The sequence below is a fragment of the Hemibagrus wyckioides genome, unplaced genomic scaffold, assembly GCF_019097595.1.
Source record: "Hemibagrus wyckioides isolate EC202008001 unplaced genomic scaffold, SWU_Hwy_1.0 Contig12, whole genome shotgun sequence".
Classification (NCBI taxonomy): Eukaryota; Metazoa; Chordata; class Actinopteri; order Siluriformes; family Bagridae; genus Hemibagrus; species Hemibagrus wyckioides.
In genome coordinates, this window is record NW_026690772.1 from 133,587 (window position 1) to 158,094 (window position 24,508).

The 24,508-nt window shown below is 36.9% G+C and overlaps 1 long non-coding RNA gene and 2 gene segments (V, D, J or C); all 3 read right to left on the reverse strand.

Annotated features, from left to right (window-relative positions):
• Positions 1–1,422: 1,422 nt before the first annotated feature.
• On the reverse strand, positions 1,423–1,925 carry LOC131349774 (T cell receptor alpha variable 12-3-like; the record flags this gene model as incomplete). The annotated part of the segment is given in 2 exon segments: positions 1,423–1,721; positions 1,886–1,925. Coding segments are annotated over 2 exon segments (339 nt in total), but the record flags the coding sequence as incomplete, so codon positions are not given.
• A 4,534-nt stretch (positions 1,926–6,459) lies between these two features.
• LOC131349775 (uncharacterized) lies at positions 6,460–13,274 on the reverse strand. The gene is made up of 2 exons (XR_009204104.1): positions 13,139–13,274; positions 6,460–8,364 (listed from the first exon to the last, which is right to left on the reverse strand). It is a non-coding gene; the product is annotated as an uncharacterized LOC131349775 (long non-coding RNA).
• A 5,076-nt stretch (positions 13,275–18,350) lies between these two features.
• On the reverse strand, positions 18,351–18,938 carry LOC131349777 (T cell receptor alpha variable 12-2-like). The segment is given in 2 exon segments: positions 18,351–18,649; positions 18,899–18,938. Coding segments are annotated over 2 exon segments (339 nt in total).
• Positions 18,939–24,508: the final 5,570 nt, after the last annotated feature.

Consider the following 24,508-nt stretch of genomic DNA (forward strand, 5'->3'; position numbering starts at 1 on the left):
TTGTACACTCCTTTAAACACCAGACAATAACAAAGCACCAGTTCAAAATAAAATAAACAGTGATTATGTTTAAGTTAAATAAAAAATGTAATTCTAAAAATTCATGTTCTTTTATTTCGTTTCTTTAACCAGGGCAGAGGTTAAGATAATATTTGTGCAGTATGTACAGTATGTTAGAAGAACAGGCAGAGCCTATATCACAGAGGGTTTATTGTGAAAAGTATGTGAAAAGAATGTGAGCAGGTTTATATGGTGTTGGCTAGGGTGACCATATTTCCATTTTCAAAAAAGAGGACAGTGGGGGCAGGAGGCAGGCGGACACCCACTGTGGGTGGAAGGATCAGGATGGGGTTGGGAGGGTGTAAATACTTGACAAATGCATTCACAACCATGAAACTATGTTACTGAACTTTAATACATAAAGTAATAACATCATTTCCATTCAACTTTTGGCCCTCAACAATAGAATAAAACAAAAATTAAAGGCATTTACCATTTACCACATTTTATATGACACTCTTTCTTTCTTTAAGGCCATAGGTTAAAGTAAAATAAAATAAAAAATCAGTTGAATTAAAAAAAGAAGAAACTAAAATCACTATTTCAGTTTCTAATCTAATGACCACCTTAGTGAACTACTTACTCTTGCTTGCACTACATCTTCACCAGTAATACAGCTTGATGACTTCAGTATCCATGTAGACACGGATTCTGCTAAAACCGAGGAACTTATGTCAATACTGGAAAACTTTAACCTTATGCAACATGTAAACTTACCCACCCACTCTCATGATCACACACTTGACCTAAACTATTCATTTGGGCTAAACTGGGTATCCCTGACCATAAGCTCATGGACAAGTGATTGACCCAATATGTTTCTCTTCTCTATTTATGCTTTTTCTATTCTTGACTCTGCTAAATTTTCCCACCCTTCAGAGACTCTGTCCAGCTATAACCTTGCCATTTCTCAGGCTTTAGAAGGACATGTTCCCACCAGTATAAGTATATATATATATATATACTTATACACCAGTATAAGTCTGGTTCCCTCTTCCTGCACCTCTCCCTGGTTCACTCCTGAGCTTCAGAAAATGAAAGTGATTGAGTGACCCCTTGAGAGTCTATATATGAAAACCAGCCTAGCTGAACGCTCTAGGTTACTGTCTGTGCAATGGCTTTCTGTATCCTCTGATAGAACTTATAGATCTCTGACCAGGAAAAAAAATAATAATAATATTAGTCTCCTAATAATCCAACATTTGTCAAAACAAATTTATGAATTTTGTATGAATTGAAAAAGAGACAGAATTCCCCTAATTCCACGTAAATTCAAAATCATCAGTAGAACTACTTTCAATATAACAAAACTGTGTGAAGGTTTTTGTACAGTACAGCTGGATTTCCTGTCACTGTGGGCCTCAGAGCACAGTAGTATAGTGCAGAGTCTGATACAGCAGCAGAGGAGATGATCAGATCCACTTGGTTTTTATTTTTATCAATTTCAGCAGACAGACGTGGTGGAATGGATTCACTTTTATCTCCATTTGGAGTGATGTAAAGAAGGAACTCAGACTTAGATTTTGGATATTGTCTGTACCATTGCAGGTTGGTGTTTGCTGCAACAACTGTTTCATATTTGCAGGACAGAGTAACATTATCACCTTCATCTACAACTTCATGAGTGAAAAGTGGCTTTATGGAATCTCCCATGGAGTCACCTGTCATAGAGAAGACATCATAATGTTTTTAAACTTTACACAATCAAGTCAGAATTACATAAATCACACCTACAGTCTGATGCTTCATAACACCACAAAAAGTAATTATTTAGTAATTCAACAATGAATATTTCTGCAATAACAAAATGTCAGTGTTAACTCACCTAGTGAAAGCCAAAGACACATGAATATAACAGCGAACATGATGAATAGTTTTAGCTGAATGAAAATATTCTTTCTTTGCTCTATGTGATCATCATGATGGTTCATGAAGCTCCACCCCACAGCATCACATGACAGTGTCACTAATGTTACTGATTCAGCCTCGAAGGAGGAACCGGTCCTAAGCACACAGTAAACAAATACTGACAGCATAGAATTTTTTAATAATGAAAACATTCAATCTATTCTATAAACATTAATTAATAATTAAATTACTATATATTGTGTTTGTAAATTTAAAATATATACTGTACATTGGGGCATTGTTTGTGTGCTTATTTGTTTGTTTGTTGTGATAAACCTGTTGTTATAAATAGGACAGTTTGGAGGGTATTTCACTGAGGTGATGAACAAACCAGCCTCTTTTCTTTCTCTTGTCATTTGACTCATTTGAACATAATTAATATAGCCATCTGCTTAATAAAGCCAGGATATAAAAGTAGTTTATCAATCAACATCAACATCTCTGGGGTATGTGAGCAGGAACCTAGTCCTTTGCCCACAATAAGCTAACTGACTACGCCATCTTGTGGAGAAAGGAGAATGACTATACCACAACAAGGTTTTGTTTGTTTGTTTGTTTTCTCTACTTCTTTACCACTTTGCCCCAATTTGTACTGATGAATTCTGATAAAACATGTACAAAGTGGGTGATTTCTTAAATTCATTTTCCTGGTAAGGCTCAGCTGAAGTAAAAGAAACTGCACAGGATGCTGAATGTGGATGTGAATTCCGTGAATGTAGTGATGATAGAAGAGGCGAGGTTTAGTCTCCTGTCTCTGCAGAAAACTGACAAACTGATGGGATTTTATGGTGGACTATCATTGTGCTTAGTAAAAAAGGTGTAGTATTTCCTACACTGTTCACCCGATTTGAATGAAAAACTCTTAAATTAAAGGTGAAAGTATACACTTTAATCTCATTTTCACTCATATTTGGTTGTTTATTTCATAGAACATTTTCTAAGGCATTTCACTAAAGTGAGAAGAAAATCTTCTGCTGGTCTTGGTCATACTATCAAAGATGCCAGAAAGCCATTAAGCCTCACAGGAGAGAGGTGTTTGGTATGTGTGCATGACATTTGCTGATTTGAATGAAGGTTGGTTTTCACTTGGTGTGTGTTTGGTAAACTGAGTGTTTTATTTGCTTTAGGTGTCTTACCTCCTCCCTGTGGCTTTCATATACATTTAGATTTACTTTTATCAATACCACTGTAATCAGCTAATCTTTATGGACATGACTGTAGGTGTTAATCATGAATACACTATATGGCCAAAAATATAAAGATGCCTAAATTGACCCCCATATCTGAAATAGGAGGCCATGACTTTGCAATAGGATGTTCAACAAGCACATGTGGGTTCCTTGGTCAGATGTCCACATACTTGTGGCCATGCAGTGTACCTACATGTACCTCGGTGTTGACAGGTTGGGATGTGAAGTACACATGGATAATTTCTATGTGGTGTTCTCCTTGAGTCCTGTGTGTGTTTTCTCCAGGTTATCCAGTTCCCTGTCACATTCTAAAAACATCAGTAAGTGGATTGGAGATTCAAACAGAATATCATCTAGACAGAAAAAGATCTGCAGAGGAACAGAAACTTTCTCCAACAATTCTCTCAGTTAAAAGAACATTCTTACTATAACCATATTTCACTGACAACCAGAAACTCATATAGATTTAATTTGTGTTCATCTAATAGTTATGTTTATCTACTTAAAGATGCTCAGTGTGACTACATTAAACAGTTTATTCTGAGTGACTGAATGAGCAGAATGTGTTATACACTCAATAAATGCAGAGCAGTGAGACTATTTTCTTTAATATCAGTTCATTAGAAAACTATGTTATATCTTGAATTATATCCTGATCACACTCCCACACCTGTCAATATACACCTACATTCATTCATCTTCAATAACTGCTTTATCCTGGTCAGGGTTGCAGTGGATCTAGAAGGCCACACCCAGGAAGTGATGCTGTTGGAGCATAATTTTACACAGATCATCACTTCACAGTATCAGTGACAGTGAACTGAGTCACTAATACAACACAGAACTATTCCACTGTTGCTGATCAACCCACTGCATCTGACTTCACCTCTTAAACATATCTTTCGGAGTTAGAGGTCAGGGCTGTCTCCAAAGGACACAATAACTCACTATACTTTAACCTTTGATACTTGAACTTTTGAAAATAAGTACATTTTCAAGTATGTATTTTACTTTATTTAAATAGAAAAGCTATACTTGTATTCAGGCTGTATAGGTAACAAGAGGTTTTGTGTTTTTGTTAGCTGATAATTCTGAACTACTGTATGAGTGCAGCATTTGACTCTGCAAGCTACTATTATAAACAGACATAGCTAATGTTAGCTTGCTAGCTAGCTATTGTTACGGTTACATCAGAGAACAAACAACTCCTGAAATAACTTAATATATAACTTTTACTGTTACATGTGACAGGTTACAAATGACAGTTGCAACATATACCTTGAGGAATTCAAGCTAGCTAGAAAGAAATACTGAATGGATCATTAACTTAGGGAACAATCTCACTTAGAAGTTTCCTAAACAGACTTGCTTTCTTTTACAGGTTCCACAGATGCAGGATTTCTATGGGGAACAGACACATTCCCAAAACCCACAGCAATTAAGTGCTGAAGTATTTCAATTAATGTCAAAAGCACACTGGGAAATCAAATTAGGAGACATTCTTTATTGTTCAAGACTCAAGACCAAAGTAAACCTGCAAAGAAACATATGTTGAACACATCAGATCTCAAGCACAATAAAGAAAGAAATAACTGTTCATTGAATAATAAACATTTAATATCATTATTCCTGAAATGATGAAATGGGGTATTTCTGGTATGTGAACTTTACACTGTCATTTTCTAAGCTACCTAAAGTCAGTGAGCTAAATGCTGCTACCGCTGGCTATGAGAACTTGTGATTTAGTGAGATATTTTTGGATGAAGATCTTTCTGTCAGCTCAAAGGATTTAGAGCAGAGAAGTCTTTTCTGTTCAGCATGGGCTTGTGTTTTAATTAGTTTGCTAACTTGTGCTGTCAGCTCTTGACTGATCACAAATAACATGCAACACCAACACTAACAGACAGAAGGAGCACACAGCTGCCTGAGAAAGCTGACTGGCTAATATCAGTGCTGGATCAAGTGCTATTTTATAAGCTGCTAAATAATGAAGAGTGAAGTCTTCAGGTCACTAGTGTTACATTAAAACTCAGTATCTTAAATTATTTAATACATATTGTTAATACATATATTGTTTATATATATATACATATATATATATATATATATATATATAGATAAATATATATATATATATATATATATATATATATATTTATAAAAGCATTTATCAAAAGTTTGTGTATAATATAAATGACTTACCAATGTTTTTAACAACTATGAAAATAAAGAAGAGTAACATGACTGTTGTGTCTCTCTTGCAGTAGGTATAAATGACAGGATCTCTGTGAAACTTTCTAAACTGTATCTTACCACATCTAGCTCCACCCACTTTTACTTACTCATAGTCATGTCAGCGCTGGTATCATATATGCTAAATTCTTTGTTTAAACAACAAGCAGTGAATGTTCATAATATATTTTATTGCTTGTTTAAATTTGTTGAGGCTAAATTTAGATATGTTTAGTGATAATATTTAGCTGTTTGCTAGCATGACAGCTTCTTTACTAATTGTTTGCATTTTGTGTCTGTAGTATAATAACTGCATTCAATCATATATTCAAATTAATATCAGAGGTTATTTGGTTGAATAAAGCATGGATCTTGAACCTCTTGAGAAACAAGCAGCCAGCCCTATAAGTTTTCATTAGTTTTATCCCACCCAGTCTATTCCACTTAAAATCAGGGTTTTGAACCCAGGACCTCTCACACCCTAAGTAACAAGCCACGACATCCTTCTCTCGCTTGCTGTATGCAGACGGATGGTCACTGTACTCTGCAACTGTACGGCCATCCTGTTTGTATGGACTTGGGTCTGATCAAAAGGTTAAACAAAGTCAAGTTAACAATAAAGCAAGGGCTCTTGTAGGATTTTAACCTTTCTGCAACCCTCAAGAACCCAGCAGCCAAGTGTGAACCAAGTAAGCAGCTCTTGGCATTGGGCCAAATACATCATGAATCTTGGTTAACATGATAAGCAAAATCCAAGTCTTGCAGAACAAAGAGTTAATGGGAAAGCATAGGCTCATACAGGATTTGAACCCAGGACGTCTTGCACAAAAAGGATGAATCATTCCATCAAACCAACAAGCCAGAATGCTTTTTACTGGGTTGTCAAGCACTGATGCTATTGTACTGTACCATGCAAATGCACGTCTTCCTGTTCTATGGGCCTGTGCAAAACTTTTCAGTTGACTACTATTGCAAGTCCAAAATGCTGGAAAGGAGACATCATCAAGTAGTGTTCTTGGGTATGTGCCCAAAGAACACAAAAAAATGAAAGGTATTAAGTTGCAGGAACTTTATTTAACTTTACGTTTATTTCATGTAAATAGTCAACATTAACTAAGTACAAGTTGGTTTCTTTTCATCAAGTAGCACTGGTTCCAGTAGCCAACATAAAAAAATGCTTACACATGATTTGTGTTAGTGTCCATGTGCTTGATTCCGTTGCTATGGTGTGTTCCCTCTTTGTGCCTAGTGTGTCCATGATAGGGAGCCACCGTGACCCTGATCAGGATAAAGACTTTACTGAAGATTAATGAATGAACCCATTGTGGAATTAAGTTATGTAATGATACCAGTGGTGGACTGTGCATTTCAGACCTAGGCCTTCACTGGTGACCTTCCTGAATTAATCCACCTCTATACCATCATGACGCCACCATGGGCGTTGCTAGGCCATTTTCTACTCAGCCCTCTACAATTCTCTATAAATTGTACACAAATTGGTGATCGCCTCGGTCCCCTCAAAATTTCATATGAAAACGGCAGCAGACTTCGGCTCCTCCCCGTCTTTCAGCGCGTTCTTCAATCCACAGACTGCTGCGTCGCAAAGCAAGGATCAGAGGACAAGTGTGTGTGTGTGATCAGGAAGACTCGTATTTGGCTTGTTCAGTACTGTGTTATACATATCTATGCAATACAGTGGAATGCTGCAATAAGTTTACCATCTTAACCTGTTAGTCAAACCTTTATTTTATTTTATTTTTTTATTTTATTTTATTTCTATTATACCCTCACTGGGGGCTGAGCCCCCCTTAAATGAAAATTCTAGAATCGTCCCTGGATGCTATGGCAATAGATAATAATCAACCGTTAAATAGCAAAGTAATAAAGAAATTAGGCTACAGTATTTCACACCTCACAAGGAATAGTCAATTTTTTTATGGTTACATTTCTCAAAAAAGACATTCTTGATGACATATGCAGCAAAGAGCAATCTCCTGAGGACGCAGCATCCGAAATGAGACACAGCGAATATAGAAACAATGTTTATGTGCAGTTCGCTGCCTCTCTGACTACTCCAATTATCCAATCAAAGGACGGGAAATTGCTGACGTAATCGTATGCCTGCTAGATGGCCCCAGTGATGTAACAGTTTCATTGCCACTTATTTTAAGCTACGGGTGCCTGCACTATTGATTCTGAAGGCCTTAAGGCAGATTTCTTTCACCCTGGCAACACATGATATCAGCTACTGGCTGAAATATGATTGGATAAATACTCTTATCATAAATATACACTACTGGAAGCAGCGCAACCAAGAGCAAAGCTATGAAATGTAGAGAATAGACTATGGAGAATAATTTAATACACATTCATGGAAAAATATTTTAATTATATTAAAATGCAAGTCAGTGATTCGGATCACTGCTGTTTAGGCCAGCAGAGAAGGCCTTGCTGGCCCTGACAGCACACCACTGAATGATAGATATATTTTTTATATAATTAAAAAATAAAAAATTATTAAATTAAATTATTAAACTATTTTATCCCTATTTTATTTTATGCCAAATGAGCAAGCCTGTGGTGACGGTGGCAAGGAAAAACTCCCTGAGATGATATAAGGAAGAAACCTTGAGAAGAACTAGGCTCAGAAGGGAACCCATCCTCATTTGGGTGACACTGGACAGTAAATAATGTAACTGTAGCTGATTAATGTCCTTTTTACAACAGCAATAAATGGCTCATGGGGAACTATTAGGTCACTGTAGTTTCTGAGGTCATTAAAGACACTAATTCCTTGCTGTCTCAAGCTGACAGATGTAATGGCAGATCTGTGATGGTGTGAAAGTCCCCAAGTGGCTCTGTCCATGGCTGTCTCCTGGGTCAGGCTGTCCACACAGATCCATCCACAGCATCAGTGAGCACCACCAAGCAACAAGACTCTGACCAGGGGTAGAGGCAGTGGTCACACCGGAAGCTGGAAAATAGGATATTAAGATATTAAGATTAATAAGATATTAAGTATGCTTCTGATCATGTGATGTTTAAAGACTCCGGCAAGACTAGCTATGACAGCATAACTAAAAGGGAGAGCCTGAAGGTGACAGACATGAAGGCTTCCCGGGACATAAAGCATCCAACCACTTCACAGTCAGCAAACCTGAGCGACTGACCTTCCAGATCTGCTCCTTAACTTAAGAAAACTATACATTAAAAGCTTGACTAAACAAATGCATCTTCAGCCTAGACTTAAACATTGAGACTGTGTCTGAATCCTGAACACTAATTGGAAGGCTGTTCCATAACTGTGTGGTTTCTACTTGAGGTACTACCAAATAACCTGCACCCTTTGAACAGAGTAGGCGTGTCGGATCATAAAAGACTAAAGATCGCTCAGGTACTGTGGCGGGAGAACATTTAGTGCTTTATAGGTCAGTGACAGTATTTTATAATCAATGCGAAATCTGACTGGGTGCCAATGTAGTGTGGCTAAGATAGGAGTGATGTGTTCATATCTTCTGGTTCTAGTTAGGACTCTAGCTGCTGTGTTCTGGACTAACTGGAGCTAATTTATGCTCCTACTGGTACATCCAGACAGTAAGACATTACAATAATCCTATTGTAAGGACTCGTCTGAGACCGGAATGTTCGAATCCATGTGCAGATCTTTACTGATAAATCCACATGCAGAAATCGGAAACCATAAAGCGAGGCACAAGTCAAAAACCGGAAAGCAAACACTAGAAACCAAAACAGAAACTCGTAGTCAGATAATAACAGGCAAGGTTCATAGCAATATCAAGGTAGTAATTCAACAAAGGCTTGGTACATCTCGAGGGAATGATACTTTGCGTGTAATAAAGGGTGTGTGCTGCTTAAATGCCCAAGCAGACCCGGAATTGAGTTTGTGTGTGTTAATACTCGGGTGTTCTGGATCTGGGCATGCTGTTACACCAACCTAGAGGTAACAAAAGCACTAAATAGCAACTAGTTTTTCTGCATCATGAAGTGAAAATAAATAAAACATTACAACTTAATCCCTATATTGCATGAGTTTAATACTGTTGCATGAAGTCAAACACATTAAATGATGTGCTTGGCCACGGAATTTCTCTCAGAAGCAGATTAAAACAAGCAACAAAGAAAGTAAACGTGTGGAATTCATATTTAACTTGGTGTGAGGTTTTATTGCGTGTGATGGAAACCCTGCAGGCAGCTGAACACGGAGCGCGAGCCTCCATCAGGATACGTTTAAAAAAAATCTTAAGATTCTACAAATGCGCCCTTCTTCTACTTACGCACTCGTTTTGAGTGAAATGGATAAAACATATTGTGCCTAAAAGCTATTTCAAGCCATTGTTATAATATTATAGCAATATGTAAAAATTTGTTTATGGATTGGTCAAATGGCTCTAACATTTTTATGGCTCAGTTATTAATAGTTTTTACATCATACGCGTTTGATCGTTACTGTAGCACTTATATATTATCTTATGTCACGTTTATATATTCTCTAAAACACTTCTAAATATGAAATATATCTATCTATCTGAACATGGTCTCTGTTTAATAATCACTGCAGCATCTCCCTCCCGCAGCCCGCTGCTATGTACAGTACTGTAAACTCATGCACTCTGAATCTTACTTCCCACATTCATCTGAGTTTATGTAGCGCATTTCTTTGACATTAAATGGCATATAAAAAAGCTTTACAGGAGCCTCCGCCTACTACAGTAGTTCTGATATACTATCTGATTTAATATTGTTTGTTTATTGTTTCACAGCTTAAATATACATGAATATACACAGACAGCAGGATGTTTGTTAGTGGATTAAATTAGGGGAAGTTTTAGGATGTTTTTGAGGCGATCTCTTCGCCTTTCTTCCCCAAAGAGGTACTAAATGTAATTTACATGTAAAAACCGGTTCGAGCGGTGTTCAGACTATCTGAGAGATCCTCCCCCACACTGACTTTTAGGGTTGGGGAGGGTTTACTCTTATGAGTTAGATTGTCAGAACACGGTGCCGAATTCGGGGATAAAACTGTACAATAACTCACCTTTGTATGTCACAATCTAGTCTTTAGTTAGTTTAATCGGTTTAATACTTTCTAACCAAAATGATGAGCAAGCTGAAGAGTCTGCATAATGTTTATTTTTTATTTAATGCAATCAGACCACATTTTTATTATTTTAAGGTTTTTATTGAGTGATTACATTGGGCGGCGGTTTCTTTTATGATAGCTTCCTCGAAGAAAGACCGGTCCATTATCCCTTCAAATATTGCAATCGCTCCTGGTCCATGTCTGGATATCGCCCCCCAAACAGTGCTTAATTTGTACATGAATAATTTCCGGAACAAAACCAGCAGTGTCTCGCCGCTGTGACCGACACCAACCACACAACTTCAGTTTTCCCGGAACATGACGTCACTAACCGGTGGTAGCGCAATTATAAACATTAATCCGTTGCTGAATGGTCTCGTGTATTATTCTGTTCCATATTGATCATATATTTCAGATGATATGTGTTCCTAAATTCTGACGCCCGCTACATTAGAATGTATATATGCCCCAAGTTGAAGCCATTTAACTCTTTGCCAGGGGCGATTCTAGGATTTTCATTTAAGGGGGTCTCAGCCCCCAATGAGGGTAAATAGTAAAAATAAATAAATTAATTAATTAAAATAAAGGTTTGACTAACAGGGTAGGATGGTAAACATTTGAGTACTGAACAAGCCAAATACGAGTCTTCCTGATCACACACACACCCACACCCACACACACCCACCCACCCACACCCACACACACCCACCCACACCCACACACACACGTCCTCTGATCCTCGCTCTGTGACGCCGTGGTCTGAGGATTGAAGAACGCGCTGAAAGACGGGGAGGAGCCAAAGTCTGTTTTTATGTAAAATTTAAAGGGGATTGGGGAGATCACCATCCTACCCTGTTAGTCAAACCTTTATTTTAATTAATTAATTATTATATTTTTACTATTATACCCACATTGGGGGCTGAGCCCCCTTAAATGAAAATCCTAGAATCGTTCCTGGTGTAGAGTTTATGGAGAATGGCAGAATTTTAGGAGGGCTGAGTAGAAATGTTAGGGGGCTAAAGCCCACCTTAACATGGCCTGCCGTCGTCCATGCTGCTACCATATGCTTTCTGCTATCTGCTACCATATGCTTTCTGCTATCTGCTACCATATGCGATTTAGTAGGACTGTGCTCAGTATCATTTATCTGATCAGTGGAGGTTTCTGTCTCCGTGTAACTCGCTTTGCTTCTGTCTCCCACTATCTTGATAAAAGTTGTGCAGTTCCATCTTCTCAGGATCTCTTTTGATCAGGCACACCATCAGCTTTTCTCATGGATTTAAAAAAATTAAAAAATATGTTTGACGGTCTCTTTGACATTTTTAAAATATCATATTTATTTAGGTAGATCAATAAACCATTCTTTTTTCCGCTGCTCTCTGCGCGCGAAACAATAATCACCAACCAATGAGAGTAACTGTAACGAGTAAAGTTTCACTTTTATGCGTATTCTCATATGCATTAAGTCGTTTTATTAATACCTTAATTTCACTATACACAAATAGGCCTAATATATTATTCATCACTCTAAACATGTTAATGTAAATAATGACATTATTCTCAAAATATCACGAATTTAATCCTGTATTGCTACGAATCTCGTGATTTTTACGTTATTCTCATAGTGTTAACTTTCTTTGCGAAATATTACTACTTTGTCACAATTTTATTTAGTTTGACTTTTTTTCTGGAATAACTACCAGTTAAATTTTGCATTATAATGACTTTAATCTGAAGAGGTTTTCCATTTTAATTTTTATCTTTGCACAGGCATCTTTAAAGTTGAACAAAAACAAGTTATGTGCAAATGGCAGGACAACACCAGCGCAATTAAGTATTTACAAAGCACATAAAATACTTCGCAGCTTTACACTCACACAGTCACGGGTAAATTTATACATATTCATTTAAAATGTAAATATTATTATATATGTATTAAAGTATTAAAATATATATATAAGAACTGCGTTATACTGTATAATGTGCTCAGGCCAGAGTTGTACCATGTGCCACCTGGTGGAAATTCGGTGAAGTACAACACATGCATTTAAATACCAAAGCGCCGACTCGCAGGATCTCGCGGCACACTGCGGGCGGAATCGCGGCATACCGTGGGAAAAAGCGCGCATTTTTAAATGCCACATCTGTAGCTGCATGTGCTCCAAGTACAAGCACCTCTGTCTTGTCAGAGTTGAGCAGGAGGAAGTTAGTGTTGCACAAGGTTCTGCTGCATATAGATGGTGTGTGCTTTTTTACAGTGGTTTTACTCCTAGTTAGTTTTGCTACAGTACTAAATAAAAATTTAGGATTGTTTTTGTTATCGTCGATTAGGGCAGAGAGATATGCTGATCTAGCTGTACTAGAAAGATACTTGTTGGGTCCTGTGTTACTACATGTTCCTCCGTTCAGACACAGCTGCCGGGTGCCACACGTGTTTAGGTCTAAACCACACACACACGCACACACACACGCACACATACACACACACACACGCACACACACACACACACACGATCACATCTCGATCCACACCCCGCTCCAACGATCCACTGATATTAATATCAGTTAACATGTGAGCGTTAGTTATATGCTAATAACTTTAAAGTATATGGTAATATCGCGCACGTTTCCATGGAAACTGGACTACCTTTGTCACAGAGCAGTCCTCCCCAGTTGGTGTCGCAGAGACACTGCCACGGTTCCTCACAGGTACCATGCACACAGCCGGGGTATGGGATACACTGATTGCAGTACTCCCCCTGCCACCCATACGAACACCTTCACACACACACACACACACACACACACACACACACACACACAAGGTGCTTATGGTTAGACAAGATAACCGAATATCTCTGTAAAAATTTGCACACCAGGAATAATTTAAAGGCTGTGGATATTTGGCTAGCTATCACATAACAGTTTAGTACGAGATAGAAGTGCAGTGAAGGTGGAAATGAGACAGAACTATCAGGAACGTCAACATGTCGCTCCATACAACCAGAGTTAAACTGTAGCTAGACCTAGCATCAAGTGCTAGCAAAAAAAAAAAATCCTTCATAATGAATAAATCAACATTCAGTGGCATTTATGAGCCAGGTGTTTTAACATCATGCTATTTTCCAGGTTAGCATTTAACTACACACAGAATTCGGTTAGCGCTTGATGATAACATTAGCAACTCTGAGTGTAGCAAGACTTTTCCTAGTAAATGACTACCACATCTGAGGAAAAAGTTGATGTTCCTAACGCGTCTGTCTTACTTGCAGAGTCATCGCACTTTGCATAAAACAGTTATATGATACACTATATTGCCAAAAGTATTTGCTCACCCATCCAAATAATCAGAATCAGGTGTTCCAATCACTTCCATGGCCACAGGTGTATAAAATCAAGCACCTAGGCATGCAGACTGTTTTTACAAACATTTGTGAAAGAATGGGTCGCTCTCAGGAGCTCAGTGAATTCCAGCGTGGAACTGTGATAGGATGCCACCTGTGCAACAAATCCAGTCGTGAAATTTCCTCGCTCCTAAATATTCCACAGTCAACTGTCAGCTGTATTATAAGAACGTGGAAGTGTTTGGGAACGACAGCAACTCAGCCACGAAGTGGTAGGCCACGTAAACTGACGGAGCGGGGTCAGCGGATGCTGAGGCGCATAGTGCGAAGAGGTCGCCAACTTTCTGCAGAGTCAATCGCTACAGACCTCCAAACTTCATGTGGCCTTCAGATTAGCTCAAGAACAGTGCGCAGAGAGCTTCATGGAATGGGTTTCCATGGCCGAGCAGCTGCATCCAAGCCATACATCACCAAGTGCAATGCAAAGCGTCGGATGCAGTGGTGTAAAGCACGCCGCCACTGGACTCTAGAGCAGTGGAGATGCGTCCTCTGGAGTGACGAATCGCGCTTCTCCATCTGGCAATCTGATGGACGAGTCTGGGTTTGGCGGTTGCCAGGAGAACGGTACTTGTCTGAGTGCATTGTGCCAAGTGTAAAGTTTGGTGGAGGGGGGATTATGGTGTGGGGTTGTTTTTCAGGAGCTGGGCTTGGCCCCTTAGTTCCAGTGAAAGGAACTCTGAATGCTTCAGCATACCAAGACATTTTGGACAATTCCATGCACCCAACTTTGTGGGAACAGTTTGGAGCTGGCCCCTTCCTCTTCCAACATGACTGTGCACCAGTGCACAAAGCAAGGTCCATAAAGACATGGATGACAGAGTCTGGTGTGGATGAACTTGACTGGCCTGCACAGAGTCCTGACCTCAACCCGATAGAACACCTTTGGGATGAATTAGAGCGGAGACTGAGAGCCAGGCCTTCTCGTCCAACATCAGTGTGTGACCTCACAAATGCGCTTCTGGAAGAATGGTCAAAAATTCCCATAAACACACTCCTAAACCTTGTGGACAGCCTTCCCAGAAGAGTTGAAGCTGTTATAGCTGCAAAGGGTGGACCGACGTCATATTGAACCCTATGGATTAGGAATGAGATGTCACTTAAGTTCATATGCGAGTCAAGGCAGGTGAGTGAATACTTTTGGCAATATAGTGTATGTATGTATGTTTATATGACATGCTTGACATGGTTCATTTTTTTCTGGTCATCCACGTCATCCAGATGTTCTGTATTAATCATTTTATATTAGATCATATATTTAAATTGCATTTACAGCACTGGGTAGTGTGATGGATTTATAACTCCAAATGTATTTCTATCTGAAATGTTGCTGAGTTTGTATTTGGGCATGTTATTGTTTTAAAGAGTTGTTGAAAACAGTGATAAACCTCAATAACTAAACTGTATTGGTTGTTTCAGAAATCTATCAATTCACATGATATACTTTCTGTCCTATCAGGGGATTAAACACACAAAATTCCCTTTAGATGAATTCGCTTAAACGCCTGATCATAAATCACAGCAGGATATTTTAAACCATTCAGAAGATTTAAGAGATAATTCTGTCTTTGCTTCACACTTTCTTCTTTTTCCAAACTTTTGCTAGAGTCTCTCTAACTCAAACTGAACACTGTGCACAAGAGAAAAAAAAATATGATGCACTAATATATAAAGGCAGTTCTAGTCACTTGTGTAAATATACCAGGAATTGGTCTGTAGTGGTTATACCATCTGAAGAGATAATTCTATGTGAAGTGCAGGTTTCCTGTGTAATGCTTTAACACAAACAGATTAAAGTACACACAACATATAAAATGAATCGACAAAACACTGCAGTGTTAAATTACACAGATATACTCCATCCCAATAGAAGCAACAAAGCATGAGAAGTCTAATTCTTATATCCTGCAAAGCCTCAAACTCATTCCTTAGTTCTGGAGATTTCCTCATTACCTCATCACTGGTCTGAGTGAATTATGCTAGATGCTATATATAGTTCAATGTTATATATCTGGAGCCATAGCTTGTCTTTAGTGCACTAATTTAATTAGAAATTGCCCCTAAGAGTGAAGGAGAGTGTGAATGTGTGTGCATGATGCACTGTGAAAGACTGGCATCCCATCAAGAAAGGAGCTGTCTCTAAATAATACAACATTTACCAGTAATATAAACTAAATTAAAAATATACATTTTGAGAGAGAAAGAAAACAGTGTGAAGGTTTTTGTACAGTGCAGCTGGATTTCCTGTCACTGTGGGCGCCAGAGCACAGTAATATAGTGCAGAGTCTGATACAGCAGCAGAGGAGATGATCAGATCCACTTTCTTATCTTTAAGTGTAGCATTCATTCTTGGGGGACGGTTATCACTAAGAGCTCCATATTGGTGAATATAAAGAAGGAACTCAGGTTTAGATTTTGGATATTGTCTGTACCAGTGCAGGGAGAATCCTGTAGCACTTGTTTCATATTCACAGGACAGAGTAACATCATCACCTTCATGTACAACTTCATGGGTGAAAAGTGGCTTTATTGAATCTGCCATGGAGTCACCTGTCATAGAGAAGAGAACATAAAGTTTTACACAATCAAGCCAGAATTACACACAGAAATCATGCTTTCTATAACACCAGACAATTAATAAACAATACATAATATCTAAACTAACAAAAGGTGTTAACTCACCTAGTGAAAGCCACAGACACATGAATATAACAGTGAACATGATGACTGGTTTTAGCTGAATGAAAAAGCTCTTTCTGTACTCTAATATATTACCATGATAAATGTTCAGGAAGCTCCACCCCCCAGCATCACATGACAGTGTCTCCAGTGTTGATGACAGTGAAACATCCTGGCTTTACATTAAGCCTCGTTTGGGAAACTGTACTGAAACTGTTTACATAGTAAACAAAAAACAAAACAAAAACTGACAGCAGGAAAAAATAATACTAATAATTAAAATGAGTAAATATTTGATTTTATTATTGTTTATATTTTATAAGTGGTGTCTGGACAATAAGGTATTTGAAAGCATGTTTATTAAATAGGATTACATTTTCATGAGGTGGTATTTTATTATGTGAGGAACAAACCAGGCTCATTTCATTCTGTTATCTATTATTCTTTATTGTCATTTAACTCATTGCTTAATAAAACCGCTGTGTAAAACTAGTTGACTTGATCTCATATCTGCTGATTGGTCATTTAAACATGAAACTGTGTTTATATAGAAAGGGTAAAGTTTCTTATCCTATGATGAGAGAATCTGTCCAGAGCCCATTTTATTCAATGCAGCTGTAATGTGCTTGTCCTTGCTGGAGACAAATATATTGCAAATATAAGTCAAACATTTTTAATGATATTGTATGTAATAACTGCAAATTCTACATATAGGTCTAGCACTATGTATGTAGGATTGAACAACAGATAGAGTCTATATTATTTTTCAAAGAATTATGTATAATCACAGAAGTCTACATATTTGGGCATGTGAGCAGGGTTCTAGTATTTGGCCCACAATAAGATAACTCACTACACCATCTTCTAACATCTCTAGTGCATTGGTTTTCACTTAGAGTGTGTTTAGTAAAGTGAGAGTAAACTGAAAGTCTGCACTTTAATCCATTCATTAATTTCAGCTCCAATATTTCACTTCACACAGTTACATTAACCATAATAATATTTGATTTTCTGTCTCAGATGTCTCCAAATGTAGCTCTGCCCACTCATATTTATTCATATTTACTACATACTGCTATGTAATATTTCACTCATCTACTACACCATTAGCACAGCCTAGAATGAAAAAAACTACAGCTTTAAACCTTGTGGAACCAAGCCCCAGATCCACCCTGAAAAATCCCCAACCTTGCTATGAGGAGGAGGAGGACAGAAAACTGATACAGGACTTCGTTGCATGGTGTGACTGTAACCATCTGCACCTCAACACAACATAGACCATGGAGATGGTGGTGGACTTCAGGAGGCCCAGGCCTCAACTGGAGCCTGTGACCATCAACGGTGACTGTGTGGAGTTTGTCAAGACGTACAGATACCTTGGAGTACAGCTGGATGATAAAATGGACTGGACTGCCAACACAGACACTCTGTGCAGGAGAGGACAGAGCCGCCTGGACTTCCTTAGAAGGCTGGCATCCTTTAACATCTATAGATAGATAGATAGATAGATAGATAGATAGATAGATAGATAGATAGATAGATAGATAGCTAGATAGATAGATAGATAGATAGATAGATAGATAGATAGATAGATAGATAGATAAAACTTTATTGTCATTGCAAAGTACAGGTACATAGTGACAAAATGCTGTTTAGCATCTACCAGAACAGTTGCAGATAAATATGTAAATATGTACAACAATAAATAAGGCTATGTCAGAGTGTGCATAGAGAGGTATGTGCAGTTTGTATTTACAACAGATAAAGTGTAAAGTGTAATCATAAAGCACAGTAGTATAGAGCAGAGTCTGATACAGCAGCAGAGGAGATGATCAGATCCACTTGTTTATCATCATGAACTTTAACAGACATTCTTGGGGGAGTGTTGGGACTTAGATCTCCATTTTGATAAATATAAAGAAGGAACTCAGGTTTAGATTTTGGATATTGCCTGTACCACTGCAGCTTCTCTACAGTACCACTGAAGTCTTTGTAGCTGCAGGACAGAGTAACATCATCACCTTCATCTACAACTTTATGAGGGAAAAGTGGCTTTATTGAATCTGCCATGGAGTCACCTGTCATAGAGAAGAGAACATAATGTTTTTAAACTTTACATAATAAAGCCTAAACTGCAAAAGTCAAACTCGTATTTTGCCTTGGACTAATTAATCACGAAATCAACACATATTTTAATAATAAGAAAAATTCAAAACTTTATGCCAGAATCAAGCCAGAATTACATACAGAAATCATGATTTCTAACAGCACACAATTAATAAACAACACATAATATATAAACTAACAAAAGGTCAATGTTAACTCACCCAGTGAAAGCCACAGACACATGAATATAACAGTGAACATGATGAATGATTTTAGCTGAATGAAAGTTAAAAGCTTCTGAACTCTTTTTGTACTCTGAAATATTACCATGATAAATGTTCACGAAGCTCCACCCCCCAGCATCACATGACAGTGTCTCCAGTGTTACTGACAGATTGTTGATCTTTACTGAAACATTCTGCCTTGTTTGGGAAACTCTACTGAAACTGTTTACATAGTAAACAAAGAAATTATTCTATTATTGTATTTATTCAATTTTATACAAATATAAAATAGTAAATATTTTAGTTTTTTATATTTTATAAGTAGTGTCTTGACTTGTGGCATTTATTTGTTTGTTGTGATAAAGCATGTTTATTAGAGTTCATATTATTCTGCAAAGAAGTATTTATAACAGAGTCTACATCTTTGGAGGATGTGAGCAGAGTCCTAGCACCTGACCCACAATAAGATAACTCACTACACCATCTTGTGGAGAAATAAGAAAGACTTGGTTTTTAAGGTAATTGAAGGTAATTTATTTATTAATGACATTAATAAATAAACTTCTGATCTATAATTAATATAATATAATGTATATATTTAGTATTTTTTGCATTTCTTTGTATAGCCTTCCCATACAGAGTTCCATAGAGTTCCTGGACTAAATCGCTGTTCCAGTTCACTTCAAATATTTTTCCATCTGATTTTATTCAGTAAGATTAGCTATGATTGCACTGGTGTTAATTACAATCATACAGGTCTCACAAACAGAATATTGTCTATAGAGAAAAAGAGCTGCAGAGGAACAGAAACCTTTACAACAATTTATTATTAAGCAACTTAATTAAAATACTTGTTCTTTTGGTTTTTAACTTGCAAACTAAAGGACTTAGCAATATCAGCAATAGTGAAGAAAACCAAGTGGGCATAATAACATTGTTATCCTGAGTGTTTAGTTAGTTTGTGTTTATCTTTTGAAATAAACATCATATTTATTCATATTCATGACAACTCTGCTTTACCTCACACAGCAACTCTTTCTCATCTACTAGACAATTAACAAATCTTAGTATGCTAAAACTACACTAAAACCAAGCCCCAGATCCATAATCTGCAGCTGCAACCTAATGAATGGTCATTCAATCAGAGTTTATTTTTAGTACCTACTTTATCCTGGTCACACTTCCACAACTGTCTATATACATTATATATACACACCTTCATTCATTCATTCATGCTTTGTCCTGGGCAGGTGAATCTGGAGCTTCTCCCAGCAACACTAGGGATGATGCAGGAATACACCCTGGATGATACAGCAGTCTAATGCAGGACAAAATGCACAGACACATTCACACACTCATTCAGACTTAGGGGAAATTTAGTGTCAGCAGTCCACCTTAAGTTGGAACGTTTACATCACAGTACAAATAAGAAAACAGAGGACAAGCTCAAAAGGCTAGAGTCATCATCCCTCCATCAAATAATTATGTTTAAGATTATAGACATTACCCTTATGTGCAATCAAATATTGTCACTAATGTTTTATTATTATTTTTTTTATCTGTATGATCAAACTCACATCTGTTCAAATGAACATGCAGAATAAACACATGAACATATGAAAGATTTAATAAATGAATGTAGATGTAGATTTATGAATTAAAGTATAGTTGTGTTAATCCCTCATTTTCTTTTCAGGCTATTAGCTCCAGCTGCAAATGTTTTCACAAATGTTGTTTGTGTCTGTGGTTAACTGATAAGTTGGTAAAGTGAGTCTGTTTCATCTTCTGTGGTTTTAGAAACTTAATATACCATGTTGATGTTTTTGTAAAGCCTTTCAGTGACTCTGTATCACTGTGCTGCTACTCTAAGAGCACAATGATAGAGTGCAGAATCTGAGAGCTTTAGACCTCTGATAGTAAGTTCAGTAGCGTCTCTGCTTGCTTTCGAATCTAGTCGACGATCATCAGGAGTGCTCCCATAACGTTCATTTGACCTTGCTCCTTTATACAGTAAATACTGTGGTGCGCTGTTAGGATATTGTTTGTACCAGTAAAGATAAATACCATTACTGCTTGCCTCATATGAACATTTCAGAATAACAGTCTCTGCTTCTTTCCTGACAATGTTTGCATCTGTTGGCCAAATTTTATCTGCAAAGCTACCTGGTGTGACAAAAATATAAAGAAACATGTCAGTGAAGTATTTTTTGTAATTCCAATATTGACTTAAGGAATCAAGAAATTACTAGATTAATACAAACATGCTTATTAATTAATGCAATTATTTAACTGATTAAATATCACTGTAATAATTAATAACTGATTGAAAATTACCTGTAACTAGAGTGAGAATCAGTGGTATGTATCTCACTATGTACAGTAAGTTGTATAGTTGATCCATTTCTGAACACAGCTCTGTGAGGATTCTGTATAATAGTGCTGTATGTGCTGAACTTTACACGTCTCTAGAAGGCCACACCCAGGAAGTGATGCAGTTGTAGTATAACTTTTTACAGATTATTACTTAACAATATCAGTGAGAGTGAACTGAGTAACCAGTACAACACAGAACAAAAACACTGTTACTTCACAAACCATTGCATCAGACATGCTATTTTATCATTGTAAAATATTTATTCCTAAATAAAAGGATATAAAGGTTTGACAGCGGCACACGCAGCACCGCACGCGAGTGGTCTCCTTGTTTGTAGCAGTATCCATTGTTCAACTTAAACTGAATTGACTTTATTTTACTGTGAAGACTGTGCACAAGAGCAGAAAACAAATGATGCACTAATAAATAAGGCAGTTATAGTCACTGCTAAAAAACCCCAGAATTGTTCTGTAGTGGTTATACCATCTGTAGAGATATTGCTATGTGGAGAGCAGGTTTCCTGTGTCAAGCTTTAACACAAACGAATGAAAGTACACACATTGCAGTGTTAAATTACGCAGATATACTACATAACTAATAAGACTAATTAAATCTAATTAAAAACAATTTCTGAATCTACAAAAATCAATGTTAACTCACCGAGTGAAAGCCACAGACACATGAATATAACAGTGAACATGATGGATGAGCTTATAAATGAAAATAAAATTTCTGCAGTCTGATATATTAACATTATAAACATTCATGAAGCTCCACCCCACAGCATCACATGACAGTGTCACTAATGTTACTGACAGATTGTTGATTCTTACTGAAGCTTTCTGGCTTTACATTCAGCACCACATGGATAAATTTTCCTGAGCACATGGTAAACAAACACAAACTGATAGCATGAAAAATACTTCAATAAAATAAATGAACTAATGAATGTGGAAGTGAGTGTGCATTGTGGGAAGTGAAGTCTGGTACAATGCAGGATGGGAAATGGAAATTTAGGTGTGTGTAGACCTAATGACCTGTTTATTAAATAGGATTACAAACAGTTGAGGAGTATTTTACTGTGGTGAGGAACAAACCAGCCTCTTTTCTTTCTCTAATCTATCATTTTTTATCAATATCATCTGTACTGTTGGATTTTTATATCATTATTTTTCATTTAAGCATGAAACTGTGTACAAATAAAGAGTGTAGTATTTATATTATCTCATGACAAACATCCCATTGCAAGTGAACATGTACATTTCATTTTTACAGAAATTGCATGTATAGCCCTACTACAAGTTCAGTTTCCTTTCTGGATTCAAGGAAACTCTTTTCAAGGCTTGATGGTGTGTTGAAAATGACACTAATTAACTTGATTGTACAAGCAGAGATTATTAAAACATTCTGATTGGTTCTAGACTTTTTTATATATAAAAGTATTATCTATGTAAGGCTGAAGAATAGCTGTAGTCTTTATAATTGTGTAAAGTATTCATAATCATAATGTCAGCATCTCTGGGGGATGTAAGCAGAATCCTAGTACTTGTCCAACAATAAGATAACAGCCTACACCATCTTGTGGTGAAAGGAAAGAGACTTTAACACACCAAGGTCTTTTCTGTTTGAACTTAGTTATTTATTTATTTTTTACTCAATCTTAAAACTATATCTCAATTTGCACATAAAAAAAGCCTGCTGGGAAAAAAGAAGCCATGGTTTTGTTTGATTGTTTTTTTTTTTTCACAAATTATGACAATAATAATTTTCAGAACATTACTTTATTCAACTCCTGAACTTGTACAGAGCCTCAGCTGCTTCACTGAAGTTCAGAAATGGTCCCAATTGGACCCTCTGAGTACCTTTCTGTTTAACTTTCTGTCTAATGTAACTTCTGGTTTCCTGACCAAAATAGAATAGTTATAGAAGAATAGAAGAAGAATGAATGAATGAATGAATGAATGAATGAATGAATGAATGAATGAATGAATGAATGAATGAATGAATGAACGAACTCTCTACTAATAATCAAATATTATAATAATATAAAATCTTTATGAATCTTAAGAAAGAAAGAAAGAAAGAAAGAGAGACTTCCCCAAAAGGGCATGTAGCAAAACTGTGTGAAAGTTTTTGTACAGTGCAGCTGGATTTCCTGTCACTGTGGCCCTCAGAGCACAGTAGTATAGAGCAGAGTCTGATACAGCAGCAGAGGAGATGATCAGATCTACTTGTTTATCATCAACTTTAACAGACATTCTTGGGGGAGGATCAGAATTATAAGTCCCACTTTGAGCAATATAAAGAAGGAACTCAGGTTTAGATTTTGGATATTGTCTGTACCAGTGCAGATCGTCTGAAGTACTACTTTTTTTGTATTTGCAGGACAGAGTAACATCATCACCTTCATCTACAGCTTTATGAGGGAAATCTGGCTCTATTGAATCTGCCATGGAGTCACCTGTCATAGAGAAGAGAACATAATGTTCTTGAACTTTAAATAATCAACAGGAAATACTTAAGTCAGACCCACACTCTGCATTTTCACACTGCATCACCACACAGACTAATATTTAATATAATATAGTTAATATTTCTGCAATAACAAAAAGTCAATGTTAACTCACCTAGTGAAAGCCACAGATACATGAATATAACAGTGAACATGATGACTGGTCTTAGCTCAGTGAAAATAGTGGAGATCTTTCTGTAATCTAATATGTTAACACCATAAAGCTTCAAAATTGCTCCACCCCACAGCATCACATGACAGTGTCACCAATGTTGTTGTCAGATTGTTGATTCTTACTGAAACATCCTGGCTTTACATTCAGCCTCATATGGGAAACCTGTCCAGAGGACATTTAAGTAAACACATACTGAAAGTAGGAAATTAATGTATTTATGTAAAAATGATCAGTTTAATCTAGTAAAAATCTAATCTAATAATTACATTGTCAGTATGTTAATTATATATGTTAGTGATGTCTCTAAATTAGAGAATTATTGTATAAACACCAGCAGGCAGATTAATGATAGAAACACTAAGTGGAAGAGAATAAGGTTTAATTGAGAATAAGGAATAATTAAGGTTTAAACTCACAATAGCATCAGAAGAAAAGAAATAAGAGTAAAGGCAGATTTACAGATAAGTTTCCAGTTTTCAGTGTTTCTGACACAGAAGGTGCTTTTGCTTGTTAGAGAAATGACATTAGATGATTATTTATTCTTAT